At 35.9% G+C, this 21,459-nt stretch overlaps 4 protein-coding genes across 4 annotated transcripts; 3 read left to right on the forward strand and 1 right to left on the reverse strand.

Annotated features, from left to right (window-relative positions):
- Positions 1-248: 248 nt before the first annotated feature.
- Positions 249-4,139, forward strand: LOC141835954 (single myb histone 5-like). The gene is made up of 7 exons (XM_074723362.1): positions 249-337; positions 1,220-1,432; positions 1,653-1,837; positions 2,511-2,595; positions 2,902-2,985; positions 3,261-3,608; positions 3,729-4,139. Exons 2-7 carry the CDS (start codon positions 1,283-1,285, stop codon positions 3,741-3,743), a joined length of 867 nt encoding a protein of 288 aa, XP_074579463.1. The 5' UTR covers positions 249-337; positions 1,220-1,282; the 3' UTR covers positions 3,744-4,139.
- A 322-nt stretch (positions 4,140-4,461) lies between these two features.
- Positions 4,462-7,693, forward strand: LOC141835495 (uncharacterized). The gene is made up of 6 exons (XM_074722914.1): positions 4,462-4,669; positions 4,811-4,902; positions 5,850-6,085; positions 6,190-7,003; positions 7,085-7,167; positions 7,407-7,693. The coding sequence occupies exons 1-6, from the start codon at positions 4,462-4,464 to the stop codon at positions 7,471-7,473; spliced, it is 1,500 nt and encodes a 499-aa protein (XP_074579015.1). The 3' UTR covers positions 7,474-7,693.
- Positions 7,694-8,519: 826 nt separating this feature from the next.
- Positions 8,520-11,605, forward strand: LOC141836295 (soluble inorganic pyrophosphatase 6, chloroplastic-like). Its single transcript, XM_074723752.1, has 5 exons — positions 8,520-8,969; positions 9,598-9,698; positions 9,811-9,992; positions 10,725-10,823; positions 11,342-11,605. Exons 1-5 carry the CDS (start codon positions 8,539-8,541, stop codon positions 11,432-11,434), a joined length of 906 nt encoding a protein of 301 aa, XP_074579853.1. The 5' UTR covers positions 8,520-8,538; the 3' UTR covers positions 11,435-11,605.
- Positions 11,606-14,071: 2,466 nt separating this feature from the next.
- Positions 14,072-20,841, reverse strand: LOC141836466 (uncharacterized). The gene is made up of 12 exons (XM_074723967.1): positions 20,717-20,841; positions 19,086-20,404; positions 18,965-18,998; positions 18,151-18,227; positions 16,675-16,734; positions 16,467-16,577; positions 16,294-16,350; positions 16,039-16,128; positions 15,451-15,880; positions 14,752-14,861; positions 14,502-14,532; positions 14,072-14,423 (listed from the first exon to the last, which is right to left on the reverse strand). Exons 2-12 carry the CDS (start codon positions 20,376-20,378, stop codon positions 14,311-14,313), a joined length of 2,406 nt encoding a protein of 801 aa, XP_074580068.1. The 5' UTR covers positions 20,379-20,404; positions 20,717-20,841; the 3' UTR covers positions 14,072-14,310.
- Positions 20,842-21,459: the final 618 nt, after the last annotated feature.

Raw genomic sequence — 21,459 nt, forward strand, 5'->3', positions numbered from 1 at the left:
TTAAGGATGGATTTAGAACATTAAATTAGTAAAAATTTAATTTAACTAATAATTTGAGAAAAAATTAAAAATGATGCGATATAAATTTAATTAATAAATAAATTTATGTTTGCTCCAATTATAAAGGATGTGTAACTCAATTTAGGTTTGGTTTAATCAAACCGGTTGTCTTTGTCTGGGCCGGGTTTGAACTTCCATCAATGGGCTTTCCTAATCTTGTAATACATCAACTTAGGGTTAGGGTTCGATGTTCATCTCCCTCGTGTCTTCTTGGCGGATTAAAAATACTCCGATTGACCTACCAAGAGCCTCTCCAAAGGCGACCATGACGACGGAGGTAGGCCTGCTCTTTGTCTAATGCCTCTTCCGCTACTAATTCCCTTGCTTTGATTATGGTTGAGTAATAATTTTTCATTGATTTGTTCTTTAAGATTTCATGCAACAGGTTATTTCTTTTTGCTATATTTTCTTCTTTCCAATTGGATTTTTGCTGACTTGCGTCTTGCGCGAAATCTTCTTCTTCTTCTTTTTTTAGTTAGTTCGACCTTTTTTTGAATTTGTCTTTCTTCGCCTTTAAATTGGGTTTACTGTTGACTGTAGTTGATGGGCCTAATTGTTTTGTCTGATATTTTTTTAGAAAAAAATATGAATTTTGTACTTGATCTCAGTTTCAGTTGTCTGAAGTTTGCCTTTTTCCATGTTTTTAATTGGAAGAATTTGATCCCTGAGCTGGCTCTGATGATGTGAACTTCTTTTGCTATATCTTCCCTGCATTCTAAATAATCTAACGAATTTAGATTTTCTTCAGATAATACATATTATGACTGCATGGCTGGATTTCATATAGATTCAGGTCTCTTATATTAGCAAATCTGAAAATTTGGAGTTTACACTTTTTGCATCAAAATCTAAGATTTATTAGGAGTAATCTAAATAGTTCTATGGATTGTGCATATTTCATTTCCTTTTCCTTTAATGACCCATCTAAAAGAATTTGATATCTGGACACAAATTTTCATTTTTTTTAAAATTTTGTTTTACCATATTTGTTTTTTACCTGGTCTCCATGAAGTCAAACAATAATTTGGTACCTAGAAACTAATTCTCATACTTTTTATTTTGTTTGAGAATTTCTATTTTTACCAGGACTCATAAAGTTAACCAATGAAACTAGATTTAATTTTTGCAACTAAAGCTTTGTTTTTTGTTTGATTTTCAGATCCAGTAGTTGATTGATAAGTGAATACCAGGTTACACTGCAGAAAGCTATTATTGCTTGTAAATGGGTGCTCCCAAGCAAAAATGGACAGCAGACGAGGAGGCGGCTCTCAAAGCTGGAGTTGTGAAGCATGGTGCTGGCAAATGGTGCACAATATTGAAAGATCCAGAATTTAGTGGTGTATTATGTTTGAGGTCAAATGTGGACCTGAAGGTAAAGTTTATCTCAAGTTCTATAATTAGTGCTAATGCACTTTTGGCTAACAAAAGGTTCTTTAATCAGATATATTACTGGAGGATATTCTGAAAAATGTTTTACTGCAACATACTGACTTGGGAATCAGGGTTGTTTGTATTCAGATCAAACTAAATGAAGAATGAATGCTAAAATTATGATCTTTTGTTTTTGTACCTGATGATTCTTTGATGGACAGGATAAATGGCGTAACTTGAGTGTCAATGCAAATGGTTGGGGATCCCGAGAGAAGGGTAGAGCCTCGAAAAGGAGCCGACAAACTCTCAAACACGATGGTAGCTCAAAGGCTGTTGGCACAATGTATGAAGATGCTGATGCTGAACTAATGGAAAGCAAGTCTCTTGCCACAACTAGTGAAAAGAGGTCTTTTCCGGATTAGTCATTAGAGTGATTTATTTTTTATGTTGAAAGTTTAGTGAATATCAGTTCATCTATACTGAATCTGCATTCATTTTGTCATGTGTGTCCTTGTGTATTCACATACTTACATCTTTTATGTTTGTGTTGTTATTCACTATTATAAACCTTAATTTTTCCTGGAAAAACAGTATGGACTTGATTATTTTTCTATTATTAGTATCTGTTTTCACACAGGTAATCTGCATTCAAGGTTACCAATATTTAGGAAAATATTAATATCTCATTCTGAAGAAATTTATATATTCTGGGTTGTTTCTAGAGTGAGCAATTTAATCTGGCAATTAGAAATATAAATATGGATAATACTAGTCGAAGATTAGCAATGACATATAGCACTGAACTGATTCAGTTTTCTATTTCATGGGGTTTGGTGAGTTATGAAAGAATGACTTAAGAAAAGTGTGAAGACTGAAGAGGATAGACAATCTGATATTGGAAGCCATAAAATATAGCTACCCTTTTACAGTATAACTTTTAGTAGTTTTTTATACTTAATTCCATGTAACCTTTTCTGGAGACTCATTGGAGCTGCTGTTCTTCATTAGCTTTACTAGTTCATAGTGATTTTTGTTTGGGTGATTGTGATTTTGGATTAATTTTGATTTCCTTTGTGTAGGATAGACAACCTGATATTGGAAGCCATAACAGACCTGAAGGAGCCCACTGGATCTAACAAGACAGCTATTGCCACATATATAGAGGTTGGCATCATTCCTTTGATTAAATTCCTTAGGTTGTTCAATCATTCTGAACTCTTTGTTAATTATGTCACTCATCTAGCTAAAGCTCATACAAGAGACTATGGGTTCATGGTATCTATTCTACATTCAGATTTTCACACATTTCAGGAACATATAAGCTTGCAAAAGAATTCAATTTGTCTCTTCAACCTTTCAGAGTTGTAGCCATATTTGGATGTTTATGCCTGAAAGAAGCATTTGAAAAAGTTTTAATCATATATTGGTTATTGGATTTATCACAACTGTTTATATTTCCGCCTCATGCAGGACCAATATTGGCCTCCACCAGAATTTGCAGAACTGTTATCAGATAAGCTGAAGGAGTTGACTGCTACCGGGAGATTGATTAGGGTAGTAGTCCTTTCCCTTGATACTTAGATTTTCTACTTAAATTTTCTCCACCAATGGCTTTTGAACTTTGTTTAATCGTCGCCTGATTGTTAAATTCCAAGCATTGTTGAAAAGGTAATGAATCTTCAGTTTGTTTCATTTTGTTTGGTTAAGCTGAAAATTATACATCATTGTCTCAATGCTGAAGTTACAGTTTATGTTTCTAAAAGAATCATTTTTTTTTGGCACCAGATGGTGTTTTTCAATTGTTTAGTTGCTCGATCGTTTTTTTCTAGGTGAAGCGCAAGTATAGGATAGCACCAACTTCAGCTTTTCCAAGAGGAAAAACATCTAAATTTCTGAACGCAGAAGTTAGGCAAACTGAGCCTTCAGGAACAACTAGGGATGATCTAAAACCTTGCTCAAGATTTGAAGTTGACACTGACTTGGCGCGGATGCGAAGCATGACAGCGCAGCAGGCTGCGGCCGTTGCTGCTCAAGCTGTTGCCGAGGCAGAAGCAGCCATGGCAGAGGCCGAAGCAGCAGCTAGGGAAGCAGAGGTTGCAGAGGCTGATGCAGAAGCTGCTCAGGCTTTCGCTGAGGCAGTGGCATTAACTATGAAGAACAAAAACACCTCTGACCTGGTAATGTTATCGGCATATCTTGCATTAGTTAAAGCAACTGAAGATTGCCAACTAATTACTAACTCGATTGTAGTGCATTTGTATCCCATCGTGTTTTATGAGTTCTATTTCTTGTACTAGATTGCCCGAGCTTGACAAGAATCATCTACTCACCAAACAAGAAGAACTCATCTGATGCAGAATGTTACGATAGTGACGACCGACCAACAGTCCCGGAATTCCTTCCTCAGTTCGCACCTATCCATGTCTATATCATCGTGCGATCATTCCGTTAGTTTTTGATTTCGAGAGCAAGCCAGGAGATGATGAGAAGCTCGGGGTGAATGGCATGGTTCCAATGTGCAGATGCTTGTTTGGGAGCTGAAGGAGCTCATCCTGAAGGAGGAAATGGCCATCCCAAGTAAACATTATCTGTTCTTTATAATAATTTTCAGCTCAAATAAATTACAGTGATGCATTATTTTTGTCTAAATAATGCGAAAGAATTCTCTGATAAATTATAGGCGAATTGCTGCTGCATTTTTTTTTTTATCCTTGTGCTCAACTGAATCTTTCTTTCTCTGATTGATTCACTTGTAACTTGTTGCTATGGTGATGGTGCTTTTGAGTTTTGACTCTAAAAATGAAAATTTACAGCAGGGGTATGTAATAAAAGGCAAAGTTGGGGACCAAAATGAAAATTTCTTCCCTCTTTTTTCTCCTCGATTTAAGTTTCAAAAATAAATGGATAAAATTTTAAAAAAACAATTTGGAAACGAAGCGTCTCTCTCTCCCTTGCTCCCCGATCACTGTTTCCGCCCCCCGGTGATTGGCCGGAGTAAATTTAGGGTTCCGCCGGAGGATTCCGGCGGGGATGAGGTGGCTGTTCAGGTGTTTTTGTCCGGAAGGCGGCGATGTGCGAGGGAAGAAACATTCGGTTTCCAATTCGATTCGTTCCACGAGGAGGGTATGGCCGTATGACTTCGATTTAACGCGATCTTCCTTTTCTTATACTGTAGTTTTGGCCGATCAGGATTCCTCCATCCAGAAGAGGCAGCTGGGATCCTTTTTCTTAGACGAGGGTAAGTTGCTGCTTCATGTGTTTGTTTTGGCGTTTACTCGAATGCTTTTGTTGGTTGGACTTCTGTAGGATGATCTATGTCTTTTTCCTTCCACCTCCATTTATGTTTTTTTTTTTTTTTTTGGCTTAATTTTCCTTGCAGATCATGAGCTTTCCTCTAACCAAGTTCAGACTCCAAGTTCAAAGGATAACGACGCTCAGGACAGCTTATTCTTCAGGGAACTGAAGCATGAGGTATGTTGACAATTTACATTTTTGTTGTGACTATCATGATTATTTTGTTTTTTCCCTATTGATCTCCGATCCAATACCTGAATCATGGAGACATGAATAGAATCAAATCAATGGAGAAATTTTGGTTTCTTTTTACAAATGATATCTATATAGATACAGAGGATATCCCTATAGATACGCACACTCAAGACATTACCGATGTATTATATTTGAGAAGTTGATGAGTCCTTTTTCTGGGATTCCTCCCAATAAACACCTAGTGGGTGAGTTAGATTTGCCATCAAATGAGCAATGTAATCGACCACATGAATTATAATTCTTGTTACACTATTATATGAGCTAGGTAGAGCCTTGGCAAGTTTTGTGTTTCATGTTCTCAAAAAGATGCAAATCATATGAGTTTTAGAAAGTTAAATGTATTTAAAACTTTCATATTTCTGTAATTGGCCAATTACCTAGGACTTTCTTAGTTTCGCACTTAACTGTTTAAAGTTTTCAATTTGAATGATTAATGTAAGCTTCACTGAAAAAATGCTGATCACTGGCTAGGATAAAAAGGGTTTGGGCGTTGCCTATAATTGATGCATCAACATTCTTTATTATGGTTTTCTACTTTGCATCTTTGTTGCTAAGTAGTTTACAATTAATCTATTGCTAGAGGAAAGTGGCATTTTTTTGTGAGTAGATGCTTCATTTTCTCAGTAATGCATGAAGTGAAATAGATTTCAGGTACGTGTTTGGGTTTCTTGATCCTTCTTTCAATGGAATCACTGATTTCTACTACAGCAAATTATCTAGCCAAGATGGTGTAAAAAATAGACAGAGAATTCTTTTAATTTCACTATACATTTAAGAACCAAAATGCTGTATAGCCTTCTGTTTGTGCTCTTATTTAGTGCAAATGCTTTTGAATACTATCAAGTCTTAAAACTTTGATAATTAAACAGGCTGCATTGCTAAAGAATTGTGGTGCCATACTGCAAACTCCTGCACAGCTTAGCAAAAGATCAGGAGCAACACCAACTGAAGCTCCTGTTAGTGGCAATGTATCTAATTGCTATTTTAACTCAAAGATTCCTGATACTTCTGATTTGGAAATTCTGTGGGATGAAAAACATGAACTTTCAAGCCATTTTGTACAGGAGCAAGAGAATGTCGGCCCTTCACAAATCAACTGTATGAGGTAATAGTGATTTCTCTTGGCCTAAGATAATAATTTCTGTTTTAACTATTTACTGAAATCTCCTGTAGATGTAAATTAATTATCTTGATTGATTCGTACTGTAGTAGTACAGCTCGGAGTCAACAAATAATGCAGAATTGTGAATCCTCATCTCCTTCAGTTAGTCCGAGCAAGTCACAGGACAATGAAGGTATACAAATCGAATCAGTCATTGAACTGAAATCTAGATTCCACAACCCTGATATCTCTCTGCATCCACACAAAGCTCATATTCATCTACAAGCTTCTGTAGATTCACCTTTTCCGACTCCACTCAAAGTGACTAATGAAATGGATACACCAGCTACTGTTTATCCAACCAATCTATGCCACCTTGTAGCTGGCAAAGGTCCTAGGATTGAGACTCAGTATGCCTATCCACTTACGAATCCTGTGGAAACTCTCAGATGGAAATTGTTTAATGCTGATTCATTGGAACCATTGCAATCATATGTTTCTGATTCCAGTGAGGAAATGCAACAGGAGCCACTCCTACCAGAGCCTGAGGAATTGTCTATCACCCCCAGCCTATACCCAAGAAATAAGAGAAAACATGATCTTGATGTTATCTACACTGATAAACATATTTCAGGGAAGACTAACAGTTTCGAAATGTCTAAAACTACTAGTAGAGACAAGACAACATTTGCTCCTGTGCACCCAGAACAAGCAGTATCTAAGTGGTTGAAACCTACTATTGCAAAGGATGGAGTGCCCAATGAGACAAAGGAAAACTCATACTCGACAAAGAGTTCTGATGCTGACAGGCCTATTCTCGGCTTGCTTGCAGCACACTGGAAAGACAAGGCGCCTGTACATAGATCTTCAAAACAGTGGGATGGCAATGGAATTCCAAACTCCACAAACAAGTACAAAGAGGTGAATTATCTTAACAACTCAGACCGTTGATGGTTTTAATCCTTTTTTTCATGATTATCTTCAAAGTTTTCTGCGCTGCAGGACCAGAGAGTTAGCTGGCATGCGACACCATTTGAAGAGAGACTAGAGAAAGCACTTTCCGATGAAAATTCCTTTCCGAAAAGGTATATCGGTCTATCGTAGCGGCGTTTCTACATAAATTTGATTCAGTTATACAATTTATAGTTCAGTTGCCCAGGCAGAATTCTTCTTCTGTAGTTGCTTTGTGAATGTGGTTGATTTGCTACTACGATGAGATTGGTCATGCACATACCTAATCTTTTCTTCTTGTTCTGTTGACATGCGATTCTTTTTGTGTTATTCTCTGTACTTTTCTGAAACTGATTTTGTTCTTGAATTCCAGGAATTGTCAGTATGGCAAGCCACTAAAGATGGAGGATGAAGAGTTAGCTGATACAGCAGCATCTTAAACCAAACAAGGTATTGTTGGTTACTCGACTGCAATTACTATCCATCTCGTCTCGCCATTCGCCATTTGTTCGATTTCTTGTTGAATGCATGTAAAAAATTTCTTCCAGCACGTTAAGAGTTTTTTCCCCAACAAAATAAATGTCTTGAGATTGAATGTAGCATCTAAATTTTGGAAAGAACTTTTGTGTTGTTGTCACAGAAGATTGAATGTTCAACCTACTTCACATCATATTGTAGCATTTTTCTGCCCATTGTACTTCTCTTTTGCAAAATTCTCCCCCTAATTATTTCACTCGTTGATCTCTACCAACTGTCTGCTTGAGTCTAAGACTACAAAATTCATATTTTTACTGAAAGTAAATTTTAATATTAAATTTCAAACAAAAATATTATTAACTTACGATTAGGATTGAGTATTCGATTAAAATTGAATCGAACCGAACTGAATTAATCAAAATCGAATCGAATTAAATTTTTTTAAACTAATCAAATCATTAAATTTTTAAATAAAAATTGAATAAATTAAATTGATAAAATATTGATTAATTCGATTTTCAATCAAATTAATTAAAATAATTAAAATAATTAAAATTTTTAATATTATAAAAAATTTATTAATTAGTTAGAGATTTATAAGTTTATTTAGAAATTTAGAAATTATTTTTTTATTTTAATTAATTTGATTTATTCAGTTTATTCGATTTAATCAAATAAAAAATTTTAAAATTGAAATCAAATAAAATTAATCGAATTAATTAATTTTTTTAAAAAATAATTAAAATTTTAAAATAATCAAACTGAATTTTTAAATTTAATCGTTTTTTTTTTGGTTTAAAATCGAACTCGAGACATGGTCCCTGTAGTTGCTCGAGACATGGTCCCTGTAGTTGCTCTATTTTCATTTTTTTTTTTTTTTTACAAAAAAGACCAAGTCGAATTTCTGCTTCGTTCAACGGATCCGATCTCTTTGATTCTGATCCTTGATCCGGTTCCGTTATAAGGCAGTGACGGCGGCTCGAAGATGCCATCCAAATCCAATCATCGCCCACCGCTCCTCCCAATTCATGGCGACGGCCGCCACTGCATCCTCCACCCGCTTCGCCGCCGCCGCCTCCACTGCCGCCCTCCATGGTTTGCGCTCGCGGTCTGTCCATTCGTGCCGCCGATCCTCCTCCCTCTTTTTATCCGCGAAGCAGAGGCCCGTCTCCTCCATCTCCCGGCGGCACTTCGTCGCCCCCTCTGCCCTCCTCAAATCCGATTTCCAGGTCAAGGAGGAAGGGAGGCCGGAAACCCTCGACTACCGGGTATTCTTCCTCAACGGATCCGGTAAGAAGATATCACCGTGGCACGATGTGCCCTTGCACTTGGGCGACGGGGTCTACAACTTCATCGTGGAGATCCCCAAGGAGACGAGCGCGAAGATGGAAGTCGCCACCGATGAGGCGTACACGCCTATAAAGCAGGACATCAAGAAGGGGAAGCTCCGATACTACCCGTGAGGGCATTTGCAACTCTTTAGCTTGATTTGTTTTTGATTTAGCTTTCCTGATATTTTCTTTGATCGTCGAACTCCTGCTTTTTAATCTCAAGGATAATAGCATTGCTGGGATGCTGCAAAATTGGTTTTCTAATAAAGTTTTCACAAATGAACTTCGCATCAAACTGCAACTTTTTAAAAGAGGGATTTTGTGTCGGTGCAGTGCTGGTTAACTGCGCATTGTCTCCAACACTGCTATCCTCTTAATATTCTCTGTTTTCCCACAATCAAACCATCTGAGTGATCTACATTTATGTTTATACCCAGATGGAAATTCTCATTTCTCTCTGTCAATTGCCCATGCCAAGTTTGAGAGCGCAACTTACACCACAAGGAGAGATCTTTATTTCTCAAAAACATAACACTAGTCATTTAACGTACGTTCCAGGAAGCTTAGCTAATTGCTCACAATTTCCTCAAGTTCATGTCTCTACCTGATGGAACTAATTGAAAAGGATTAGTTAATTCAGATAGTCCGTTCTTTGATAGATTTTATGACCGGTCACAAATGTCATTCATTCATGATTTGTCATACTCAACTAGGATTCCTGTCTGATGATCAATTGTTTTTTCATCTATATTATAGATACAACATAAACTGGAATTATGGATTGCTTCCTCAGACTTGGGAAGACCCATCTTTTGCTAATGCAGAAGTTGAAGGAGCATTTGGGGATAATGATCCAGGTTTAGAAGAATATCTCTTTTTGTTGCCGTTACTTTTTGAATTATTTTTTTAGTGTAGCAAAAGTATCATGGAATGCAGCAATGTCATGTCTTAAGTTTCTTCATTTTCCAGTCGATGTTGTAGAAATAGGTGAAAGGCGTGCTAACATTGGTGACATTCTCAAAGTGAAGCCTTTGGCAGCTTTAGCTATGATTGATGAAGGAGAGCTTGACTGGAAGATTGTTGCTATTTCATTGGACGATCCTCGAGCGTCACTTGTAAATGATGCTGATGATGTCGAGAAACATTTTCCAGTATGGTTTCTGTTGACATAAATTAGCTTTCAAATATGCCACTGTTTCATTGTCTCATTACTTAAATGCACATTTGTTTTGTTGGTTATATATGTTTATGGTAAATAAGTGGGTTGTAGGTTTTGTTTATATATATAAAAATCAACTGCCTTTGTACACACACACACACACACACACACACACACACACACACACATAAACATGCACCTCAAACATACTATGAATTCTAGCTTATCTTTTATGCGCTAAAATCTCATGTCCAAGGTGTGCTTTGTTTGGCCTGCTGCCCATGTGTTTGAGGTAATCCAGACAGCATCTAACTGTTTTGAAATAATTTTTTTAAGGTCTTACTGTGTTTTTCATTTAGCTACTTGTTCTTAAATGCAAATTATGTCTCTCTGTTTCCTATTTTAGATTTAATCTAAGCAATTTTGAAGTTTAGTGTCTGAATGTCCTAGACTACTGGTTTGCAATTGGCAGGACTTTCTTCAGAATTTCTCAAGGGTGTTTAATTGACAAATATATTTCACGTAGTACAGAATGTCTAAAAGTATACACTGTACTCATGTTTAAAAAAGAATGTATGAGAGTTGAGCAATAACAGTGTTACAGTTCTCAATAGTTACAACGAAAGCTAGTTTGGCATTCTTTTTGAAGTGCACAAATGATGAATCTGATGCATGGTACGTTGTGGTTTATGTCTCCTTACCATTTGATCGCTTGCTTCTTCAGGGGACTCTTACTGCCATAAGAGACTGGTTCAGAGACTACAAGATTCCAGATGGAAAGCCTGCCAACAATTTTGGTCTTGGCAATAAGGCTGCAAACAAGGTAATTCTCTATCTAATTCAGTATCAGAATCTGCTATCTGATTGTTTGTTTGATACCTCCTGATGTCTTAATTCCGCACTGTTACCTACATTCAGTTTTGGATGCCTTAATAGGCTTAATTTTATTGAATCTCATGGTAAATATTACTAGATCTGATGCCTTAAACAAATAGTCGACCTCAATGGAGGAGAATATTTGCATTCCAAAACAACAAATTGTTCATTTGAACTTTCGGTGTTCCAAAATGAATCCGTTACTTTGATCCTTATCAATTTCATCTCAGATTATTTTTAGATTTATTCTAAATTTATCATGATATATTTTTATTTTACATCCTATCAATATATTTTCACACTATGCATTTCCTTTTCCACTACATTATCAAAATATATAAATTCATGTAAACAATTATATTATCAAATGTATCAAGTACAACTTTATTTCTCCCATAAATTCTTTCATACAATCAAGCATATTGCCACTTACATGATACATACTGTTCTCGTGTTGTATTTTAGGATTATGCATTGAAGGTTATTACAGAGACAAATGAATCTTGGGCGAAATTGATGAAAAGATCGGCTCCTGCAGGAGATCTTTCTCTCGTATGATTACAATAATTATCATTTAGCTCGAAGAAGGCGTATTGGTGAAGGGTTCAAATTTGTGCTTTGAATAGCTAATGTTAATGCAAAACCAAAGTATATGCTTTATTATAACTACATCCAAACTATCATTTTGGATTGGCTTTTTAGGAAGTAATTTAGATTTTTTTTTTCGAATCATATCCTTCTGATGTTATGTTCTTTTTGTTTAAATTGAGAAAATTATCATAGTGTTTTTCACTCATCAAATATTGATAAATGTGTATTTATTTAATTCATTGAACACTAATCATATTAGTCGTGCCCAACTTTGACCTCATTTTGAAATATAGCAAACATTTTGAAGTCTCATGCAAAACTCTACGAGGGATGCCATAGCAAAAATCGATAATATGAGGTGTCAAACGGAAGATTCCCAAGAGTTAAATGGAGCAAGAGACCACGCTCGCGCCTATATATTCGCCGGTCGACCGACCGCCATGGCGCCTTCGAATCCGGGCTCTACATTTTAGCCCTAGTTTGCCATCGAGTTCGGTGACGGCTTCGACGATCCCTTCCACCGAGCTCAACTTCTTCCTCGTCTTCCGTTACCTCCGCGAATCAGGTCGCTGTCTCTTGTCCTCGATCTCCGTCGTATTACGCTCCCGTTCCTCTCGAATCCGATGCAGTATCTTCTCTATCAGGCGACAAGTTGATTGGTGAGAGATGAGCGAGTCGAAGAGACAATAATGCCGTTTAGGATGTCTTCCCTTTTGGGTTGTTTTCTATACTTCTTTTTATCAGGGCACGAGTGATCACGGATGCTCTTCTTATTCTAAGACTATTAGATTTTTTTTATTAATCTTTTTAGTTCTTGATGAAACTTTGAATTAATATGTTTGTTCTACATAAGTTTTGAAGAGGTGTGTGATGATCTCTCTTCTCATCTTAATGGAAGATTGGTGGATTAGGGATCCATAGAATATGTTTGCTTTTTTGTTGGATTCTTTGGTTTATACTTACTCTGCAATATCTGTGATCTTGTGTCTAGACATCCAAAATGTAGCATCGTTATTTCCCTCGTTGTCCAAGTCCAACTCAATTTTTCATTCTTAAGAAAAGAAGTGTTTAATTCATCGAAATAACTCAGTGTTCCTTTCTAATTGAGAACTTAGTGTTCTGCTATTCTATGCTTCAAGTTGACTACTTTTTCCAATCTACTCATTTTTCTTTAATACTCAAAGTTGCTATCATGTGAGAGCCTTTGATAAGAGTTTATGTTTGTAGAAAAGATTGCTTGGTGTGACATTGCTAACCTGGTGGCTTTACCAGGTTTGATTCATGCATCATTTGTTTTGGGATATGAAGCTGGCATTTACAAATCTGCCATTGATGGAAATCTAGTTCCACCAGCTGCTCTTATCACCCTAGTACATAAAGGTCTGCAGTATGTTGAAATGGAAGCTAACTTAGAGCATCTGCAATGGTGCAAACGTTATAACACCTAAAAATAATAAAAAAGTAAATGGGGCCCACCTCTATCACATGAACGCGTTCAAACTATTGAACGCGTTCATGTGTTCACTCCTCCACGTCAGTGGAGAGAGAATAAAAAGTTATTATTAAATGCCAGATATGGGCGTTATAACGCTGCTATTAACAGCGTTGGAGATGCTCTTAGATGATGTATGCATGTCCTTGTCAGCCATGCTTTCTTTTGTTTTTGAATATGTTTGATAGCCATCACTTGTGATTCTTGAAATTTGCCAGAATGATGTAGATTGTGAAGATGACTTTTCCCTTTTCCAACCTTTGGATCTCATCACAGAGTGTTGATGAACTACAAAGAATGGTAAAAGCTAAGAAAAAAAGAAAATATTCAGAAGGAATTTGATAAAATTAAACATAATGTGCATGCTCAAAAACAAGAAAAATTTGAAGGTGAGACATCAAGAGGAAGGCAAAAGAAAGATGGAGATCAAGAAGAGGATAAAGATAAGATGGATGTCGATGATGACCAAGGGAAGGTTGAGGAAAGGGTGATGAAAATGGAAAAGAAACATTCCCAATCCAAAGCAAAGAGTAGGCTTCGAAAGCATAAAGTTTCTAGGGGTCTCCTGGACAACTGATTAAATTATATATTTAATTGTCTTTTGCAGATCATTGAATCTTTTTTTTCCACTTCCTTTACTTTTTGCCCCATAAATCATTGGTGTTGGTTATATTGCATTTACAACCATAAGACTATGTTTTATGACTTTCTGTGAATAACATACAGATATGGAGTCTGAAGAAGGATAACTGTGGATGATTTCAGAGATCATAGCAAGATTCTAATCTTTCATTTGTTTAAATCATTTACTCTTTCTCCGCCGCCCCCCTCCCCTGCAGCCGCCGCCGCCTCCGCCTCCCTCCCCCGGCTGCCGCCGCCACCGCCTCCCTCCACCTCACACACAAATACGAGTAGGTTTTTGATCTGCTAGGCAGAGGTTTTTTGATCTGCTAGGTCACAACCGAGAGACATTGTGAGACTAGGGCTCATCAGCCACATTGATGTACCTAGTAAAATATTATGTTTTCACTGAGAGAAAGGGTGAAAAAAAACATGATGATATTGGGGAACATATGGAAACACAGACATCCTTAAGTTATGATCATGTGTCAGAAATAAAATAAACTCGGTCCATTAATACTAAACGAATACACCGAAACTATAAAAATTTCCATTGTTTAGTTTACAACCAGAACCCCATGATTATCACAGATACATCTACACCTACAAATAAAAACACATTGCGGCCACAAGTTAATTAGAACGTTACATGAGTGGATTTGCTAGTTAAAAAACACATCAATCTGCCCTTTTCTGCTTCGATGAGCTGCACATTCTCTGCATCTTCCTCTCAGTCTTCGTCATCCTCGTCCTCTTCAGCTTCGGCCAATTTGGTCAGCTCCTCCTGGATTATGAGTTTTATCGATGCTTTTCGTGGGGTCAGATCCACCTTGTAATGTGTAGCTGACACAAAATTGTTGTCAAAATTAAGTTGATCCATCAAAAATAAAGAAACAAGTAATAGTTCTGAAGATAACATACCTAACAGCTTCAGAATGTCTGTGAAAGTTGCCTGAAACAAACAAATAGGACACTCAAGCTGAGTATAAGATCCAACCAACTGGGAATTTGTTTGAAAATAAAAGAGAGCACCAATACTAGGGATATTTTACCAAAAGCATCATCATGATCATAAAAAGTAGCTCCTATTTTACTAAAATTTTACAATTTAATAAGTTGTGTGCATAACTGTAGCAATCTACAAAAAACAATTTTCATATAAGTAACTCACCGTATTAAAGTCAACTTCCTTCAAAATTTCACATACTTTCTTTCTTAGTTCCTCCTTGCCTGGCTGTGTGACCTTGGATTTTGCTATATTGTCTTTACCAGCCTTTTTACCTTGTTCAAAAAAGGGAATGCATTTCAGAACAAATGCAACAAAACTAATTGCACACGAGCCCATGACAAAATTCATCAGAAGTCAAAGCTCTAATAAGGAGTGGAAAAAATATGATCTTGAAAAATACAAAAATCACTAAGAATTTGCCAAAAATATTGTAGACAAGAAAATATACATTGTCATGGACAAAAATGCTATTGCAAGTATTGTCAAACTAGGTTTATTTAAACAACTTCATGATCAAGTTAACAAAGATGTTACCACTACTATTGAATTAAAGATGCACAAAAATTTTAATAGGATGTGTAAAGTCACTTCAGAGCCAACAAGAATAAAATACTTACCCCAAGAAAAGTGACGTGTAAAGTCACTTTGTGGCACAAGAAATATCAATTACTTACCCCAAGAAAAGTGACTTCTTGGAAAAAAAGATTTGTGGCACAAGAAATATCAATTAAGCAATATTTCCATAATTGCAAAAATAAGATTGATCATCGACAAAACCCATTCATCAAGTAGTCAGATAAATTATAGTGCTCAACAATATCACTGTACTTTAATCATGAAAATTTATGGCTGATAGATTACCAGTGTCCTTTTCGTTCTTTGCTGATCTAATAGTTGACTTTTTCTTGGGTGAATCAGATATTTTCTTCTTCCTAGAGAAGACCTTTGTACCTAGATCATCATCTCCATCCTCGGCTTTGGCAAGTATGGAAGATGATGGTTTAGTAGAACCCTTGGTAGTTGCAGGAACTGACTCTACCTTAGAGTCGATCCTGACCTTTTCCCTCTGTTTGGAAACTCTCTTTTTATTTGTGTAACCCTTTCCTAGATCCTCTTTTTGATGTTCATCTTCTTCAATCATGTCATAAGTTTCTTCATCGTCATCTTCACTCTCAGAATGCTCAACTGCTTTGCCTTTACGAGGATTGCTATCATTGACTTCATCTTCATCGTTCGTTTCTGGCAAGCTTTTATCACCTTCGCTCAGAGAGGCATCATCGCTGATCTCTTTCTGCAAATCAAAGACATCAGCTAATACATTTATCCATCACCACAAGCAAACTACACAACCAAATATTAACTGAGACAATCAAGAAATTTTGAAATGCAAAGGGAAGAACATAGAATGACATAATGCTGATTGTGGAGTTCATTTTTTCTGATACAAACCTTCCTGGGCCTCTTTGAATGTGCATCCTCCTTTCTCTTTGAAGAACTTCCCTTGGCCACTCTGTCACGTTTTTTGGATTTTGTTGATTGCTACCAAAAAAAAACAGAAATCAGGAAATGCAGGCAATAGAACGAACTCTGTGAAGACTAAAGCAACAATTTTTGCATAATCTCTTTTTTTTTATAAAAGTATCCATCACCATTAAGACATTAAATAAAAAGCATAAGGAGAATTGTCCAATTCAGAAATATTACTTCAATATTAGGGTAAGGAGCAACCAAGAAGTCCAACAGCTTCTCTACAAGTTCTTCCTACAATGTCATCCAAATAATCAATGTGAGATAATCAGAAAAATTAAAACATAGATGAGAAGGCAATTTGATCATATACAGTGGGTTAAAACCTTATAAATGCAAGATTCACCTACCTTTCTAGAATTGGCTTTGGAAGCAGGTAAATCAAACAGATCACACAGATCTAACAGTGTATCTTTTACATATTTGTCAAGTTTTTCCTTCATTTTAGCTCTCTGTTTTTCCTGGAGAAGATAAAATTTAGCTTGTGAAGAAAAATCAAGAGAGAACTAACACAACAGTAAGCAAAAAGCAAGTTATTCTTGAAGAATAAGTTCTTACATCACTTTCATGCCACACAAAACCTGAAAACTGGAGGATATGATGTTTGAAATTCACTGCCTGCAATAAAATCATAACAATTATCTTTTAGAAGTACATTGGTGATGCAGTAATTGAAACTAATGCGTTTAGTCTATAGGTACAAATAACAGCAGTATAGTTGCAATTACACAAACTTGAGGTACTGACTAGAGTTAAGCCTTCTTTCAAGACATTCACTAGATTGAGAACATGAAGTGAAAAGTTTGATTCACATGCAAGATACACCTTAGAAACAAACTATTCACAACACGAGAGACACAATTGCCACAACATCATAGTCACTCAACAAATTGAGGTAAAAGGCCTGTCAAGTTACCATGTCGAGAATCACAATTGAAGCTACTCTTATTGCATTGCATAGTAACCAGAAAGATAGAATAATTGAGAATGTTTGTTCAGATTGACAACTGTGTAATTATGTAGGTTACTGGTGAGTAGTGTCCTAACGTAGCATCTATAAGAGAAGCTGGAAAAATAAGAAAGCAAGGACAAATAATCCTTTTTTTTTTTTAGTTATCTTAGGCTCAGATTCCTTGTGGGTATAGTAAGAGATTGATAAAGACCTAGCAAGGGCTATCAACCCAGCAAGATGTTCAAGAATCAGGGTTATATGATTTATATTAGGTTGCCATCTCTTTTGTGTTCATTTTTTTTCCTTATCATTGAAGGATCCACTTAATGAACCTCAAAAAAGTCAACTATCTGATCATTACTTTCAACTAAATCAAATATAATGTGGAAAATTGAAAGTAAAACGATGTGTTTCCCAGAAACATTCATTTAATAAAAATAGTACTCTCAAAAGTTTGGGAAAAAAATCTAGGAAAACCAAAAATAGGCAACATGGAAAATCACAGCTTCATGCAAATACCAAAGTTCAGAATAATTCCAAAAAACCAAGAAGAAGCACGATATGCAATATTATGAACTATTAAGACACTTTTGCAGTCAAATTGTAGAATATTGAGGCAGCATTAAATCATTTGAAAGTAAACATAACCACTATAAACAAATTATAAACCAATCAGAAAACATGATACTTATATTGCAAACCATATTGATTACCTGACTCTGCTCAAAAATTTGAGCTATTAGGAAAGAGGCCAATTTATATACTTATATTGTTAATACTCCCCTTCATGTGTGAGTGGGTACTAGACTTGATTAGTCTCAACCTCTTAACGCATGGTCTTTTTTTTCTTTTGACATAGGTGAAAGTTGAAGCCTACCATGTTAAGTTGATTAACTAATCACAACTCCCAAAAGCTTGAGCTATTAGGAAATAGACCAATTATCCGAAAACTACATGATACTTGTATTGCAAACAACTTAACAATGAAACTTATCAAAAGTGCACCACTCCTGAACCAACAGTAGTAGAAATCAGAAAGAATGAAAGCATAATATAGAGAATAAAGAAGGAATACTCAATACCTTTCCTCTCCTTCCAAAAAGGGTATGATGTATCAATTTAATATCAGCAGGTTTCTTCTTTGCTAGTTTGTGAGCCACTGGAACAGAAAGCCAACACACATGGAATATTATATAATCAGAACATACTTGGTGGATATGAAGGAAATGGAAAGTAAACTGCAAGATATGGGATGTACCATCAATAGCATAAACTGTAAAACAATTTTGGATTTTAGATGTTGAATTAATAGAATCCTGTCAACAATCTTTACAATGGATTTTATTCGACAGTAAAAAAATTTCTGTGTTTGAGGGGAGAGTTCATATATTTAAAGATTTTAAAATTGGTGACAAAGCATTTAAGCCTACAATTGCGAATAATTTCTACATGCATCCTTCCAATTTGTTATCTATTTCACCAGATAAATCTAACATACCAATAAGATAGCTATTGAACAGATGTTTAATTCACCAGTGAAGAGCAACAATAAAAACGTATATCATACATGATAAGGATAACAATGTCACAAGGTAACTACTTGAAGCATGAACAACAATCTCTGAAGAGAATTATGTTTTTCTGAAGAAAATATTTAAATAAGCAAAACAACAAATTCATGTGGAGTGTTGATTATAAAGTTAAAGAAATGACAAAAACAAGATATTTGAGCATATAAACCAACTGATAAGATCATAGTTAGGGTATAAACAATTCTTCTCAATAGGAGACAAAATTTGTTGATGCAAAGAGAAGAAAAAAAAATCTGAGGAAACATAAAGTTTTCACTTAATGACAATATGAAATTTGTAAATAGGGATATCAGAAATAGCATACCACTTGGTATATTCTTCAATGGAGTGCCACGTCCCTGTAACCATAGAGATCTCAGGTATTCATTGATTGAAATATCAACCTCAAAAAGCAAGATTAAAAAAATAAATGATTAGTAAAACACCTTTTCAACTTGAAACTCCCTCAATGCCTCATTTTCAATTACTTCTACCAATCTCTCTACAGATTTTCTCTGACGCACAGGGCGTTCAATGGATGAAGTAATAGGACTATTTAATAACTCCATGGCTTTTGTTGCACTTTCACTTCCTTTTCTCTCTGTTTTCTCTACCCGTGATCTTTTTCTCTTAAACCCTACAGCTTCCTTATCCTCATTGTCCTTCTGTTCAGTACTACCATTTTCTTCAACCTCCATAGAATTTTTTAATTCTTCCTGCTTTGCTTCTTGCTCCACACCCGTCTCTTCTGTTTCCACTCCCACATTTTTGTCATCCTCTGCATCTGTCATTTCTACATCCTCACCTGTGATTGTCTTATCACCTTCTATAACAATCATTTTTCCATGGTCTACAACCGTTATGTTATCACCTTCCACATCAGTCTTCTTTGCATCCTTAGATTCTGCAGTACTTGGGTCCTCATTCTTTATGTCTGCTTTTGATTCTTCTACATCATTTGTTTGTGCAGCGGTAGTAGTCACATGCCCCACTGCTTGATCACCTTCTTCATCAACCATTTCCATATCCTCAGCAGTAGCAATTGTATCCTCAATCTCTTTTTTATCTTTGGTTTCTTGTACATCATTGACAGTGGCTGTTGTATCTGCACCCTCATTCTGATCATCATCTTTCGATTCTTCTATAGTAATTTCTTTTTGCACAGCTCTTGCATCCTCAATTGTGTCTTCTTCTGATTCTTCTACAGTACTTCCTTTTTGCACAAGTCTTGCATCCTCGATTGGGCCATCTTCTTTAGATTCTTCTATACCACTTTCTTTTTGCACAGGTTTTGCATCCTCAATTGGGTTGTCCTCTTTTGGTTCTTCTATACTACTTTCTTTTTGCATAGGTCTTGCATCCTCAATTGTGCTATCTTCTTTTGATTCTTCTACACTACTTTCTTTTTGCACAGGTTGTGCATCCCTAATTGGGTTGTCTTCTTTCGATTCTTCTACACTACTGTCTTTTTGCATAGGTCCTGCATCCTCAATTGTGTCATCTTCTTTTGCAGTACCATTTTCTTCAATATGCATCTCTTCACCATCCACATCTTTGTTACCTTCACCTTTATTTTCTGTATCTCCAGAGTCACACACAACATTCTTTGGCTCCGTAGGACCAGATCCATTCAATATTGTGGTATCTTCCACTGTATCGCTTTTGTGTTTAGTGTCCTGCTCTTCAGAATCAACATATACACGAGTATTACCTTCAGGAGGCGGTTTATCTTCTGCCATCCCAGACGCTAGAACCGTAACTCAACCTAAATAACACAGCAAGATCGAAACATTAACACGCAGAAGAAATTCCATACATCTGCAGAACGAAAACATTAACAGCAACTTCCGGCGAGAAAAAAAAACCTAATTATGGATTTCGAAACCCTATCTCCACAATCTGCCACACGCACGAAACGCGAGGCATACATATGGTAAACCAGGAGGCGGAAGAACAATTTCAACGCTAGTTTTCAAAACCCTAGCATCATCGACCTTGCTCCCAACAACAGCTAAATCATAACAAAAACGAAGAAAAAAACGCGTATGGTCCGATAGAAACCGACTAGAGCAGGCACCTGATGCAGATTCTCGAGCTGAGAGCGATCGGAAGCTGGGAATTTGGGGCGGGCGCAATAGTTCAAACTCGCCCGCTGCTCGTTCCCTCCCTATCGCTCGTACGAAACCGCTGCTTGTCTGCAGCTGCTGCGGAGAAATAATAAATAGAAATTTTCACTTCCTTCCCAAAAAGTTTATGTGCCTTTTTAAATACCCTCGATAAAAAATTATAAGGGTATTTGATGCTATTTCAAAATTAGAGGAGATGTTTTAGAAAGTATGTAAGTTTCATTAGTTAAATGAATTTTCCTAAAATATTAATATAATGATGAAATTTTCTCGATAATAAAGTATAAATTTCCTACAAATATTAATTAATCTTTAGACAGTGTCGTATTAACATAAACTACATAAGTTAAGATAAAATTAATTTATTTTAAAATAAATTATATGATCTAATTATTTTAAATACCATCCTATTTTTGGACCAGATCTAATACTAGTTCACGCTAATATAATGCATTAGATTTACTATAAAAATAGAATCATGTTCATAAATTTATTAACAGTGAAATTGTAAATCTTTTCTATTGATCATCAAAACAACTATAAACACTTCAATTCTCATCCATACTAATGATATTATATTATAATAATTATGAATTATAACAACTAAAATATGAATATTATTGATCAAATTATATTAGCAACCTAGATCCAAAATTAAAAATATTTTCAAAAAAAACAAAACAAAATAAGATGC

This window comes from Curcuma longa, chromosome 10, assembly GCF_044706935.1.
Source record: "Curcuma longa cultivar G26 ecotype Majalengka, Jawa Barat chromosome 10, ITB_CL_G26_1.1, whole genome shotgun sequence".
Classification (NCBI taxonomy): Eukaryota; Viridiplantae; Streptophyta; class Magnoliopsida; order Zingiberales; family Zingiberaceae; genus Curcuma; species Curcuma longa.

Excerpts from the sequence above, each read along its gene's own strand:
- LOC141835954 (XM_074723362.1), top strand. The coding sequence starts at position 1,283 with ATGGGTGCTCCCAAGCAAAAATGGACAGCAGACGAGGAGGCGGCTCTC. Across the intron at positions 1,433-1,652 it reads GGTCAAATGTGGACCTGAAG|GATAAATGGCGTAACTTGAG; the intron begins GTAAAGTTTATC and ends TTTGATGGACAG. Across the intron at positions 1,838-2,510 it reads GCCACAACTAGTGAAAAGAG|GATAGACAACCTGATATTGG; the intron begins GTCTTTTCCGGA and ends TCCTTTGTGTAG.
- LOC141835495 (XM_074722914.1), top strand. The coding sequence starts at position 4,462 with ATGAGGTGGCTGTTCAGGTGTTTTTGTCCGGAAGGCGGCGATGTGCGA. Across the intron at positions 4,903-5,849 it reads TCAGGGAACTGAAGCATGAG|GCTGCATTGCTAAAGAATTG; the intron begins GTATGTTGACAA and ends ATAATTAAACAG. Across the intron at positions 6,086-6,189 it reads TCACAAATCAACTGTATGAG|TAGTACAGCTCGGAGTCAAC; the intron begins GTAATAGTGATT and ends TTCGTACTGTAG.
- LOC141836295 (XM_074723752.1), top strand. The coding sequence starts at position 8,539 with ATGGCGACGGCCGCCACTGCATCCTCCACCCGCTTCGCCGCCGCCGCC. Across the intron at positions 8,970-9,597 it reads GGGAAGCTCCGATACTACCC|ATACAACATAAACTGGAATT; the intron begins GTGAGGGCATTT and ends TCTATATTATAG. Across the intron at positions 10,824-11,341 it reads GCAATAAGGCTGCAAACAAG|GATTATGCATTGAAGGTTAT; the intron begins GTAATTCTCTAT and ends GTTGTATTTTAG.
- LOC141836466 (XM_074723967.1), bottom strand. The coding sequence starts at position 20,378 with ATGGCAGAAGATAAACCGCCTCCTGAAGGTAATACTCGTGTATATGTT. Across the intron at positions 16,578-16,674 it reads TTGTGTGGCATGAAAGTGAT|GAAAAACAGAGAGCTAAAAT; the intron begins GTAAGAACTTAT and ends TATCTTCTCCAG. Across the intron at positions 14,862-15,450 it reads AAAGAACGAAAAGGACACTG|GTAAAAAGGCTGGTAAAGAC; the intron begins GTAATCTATCAG and ends TTTTTGAACAAG.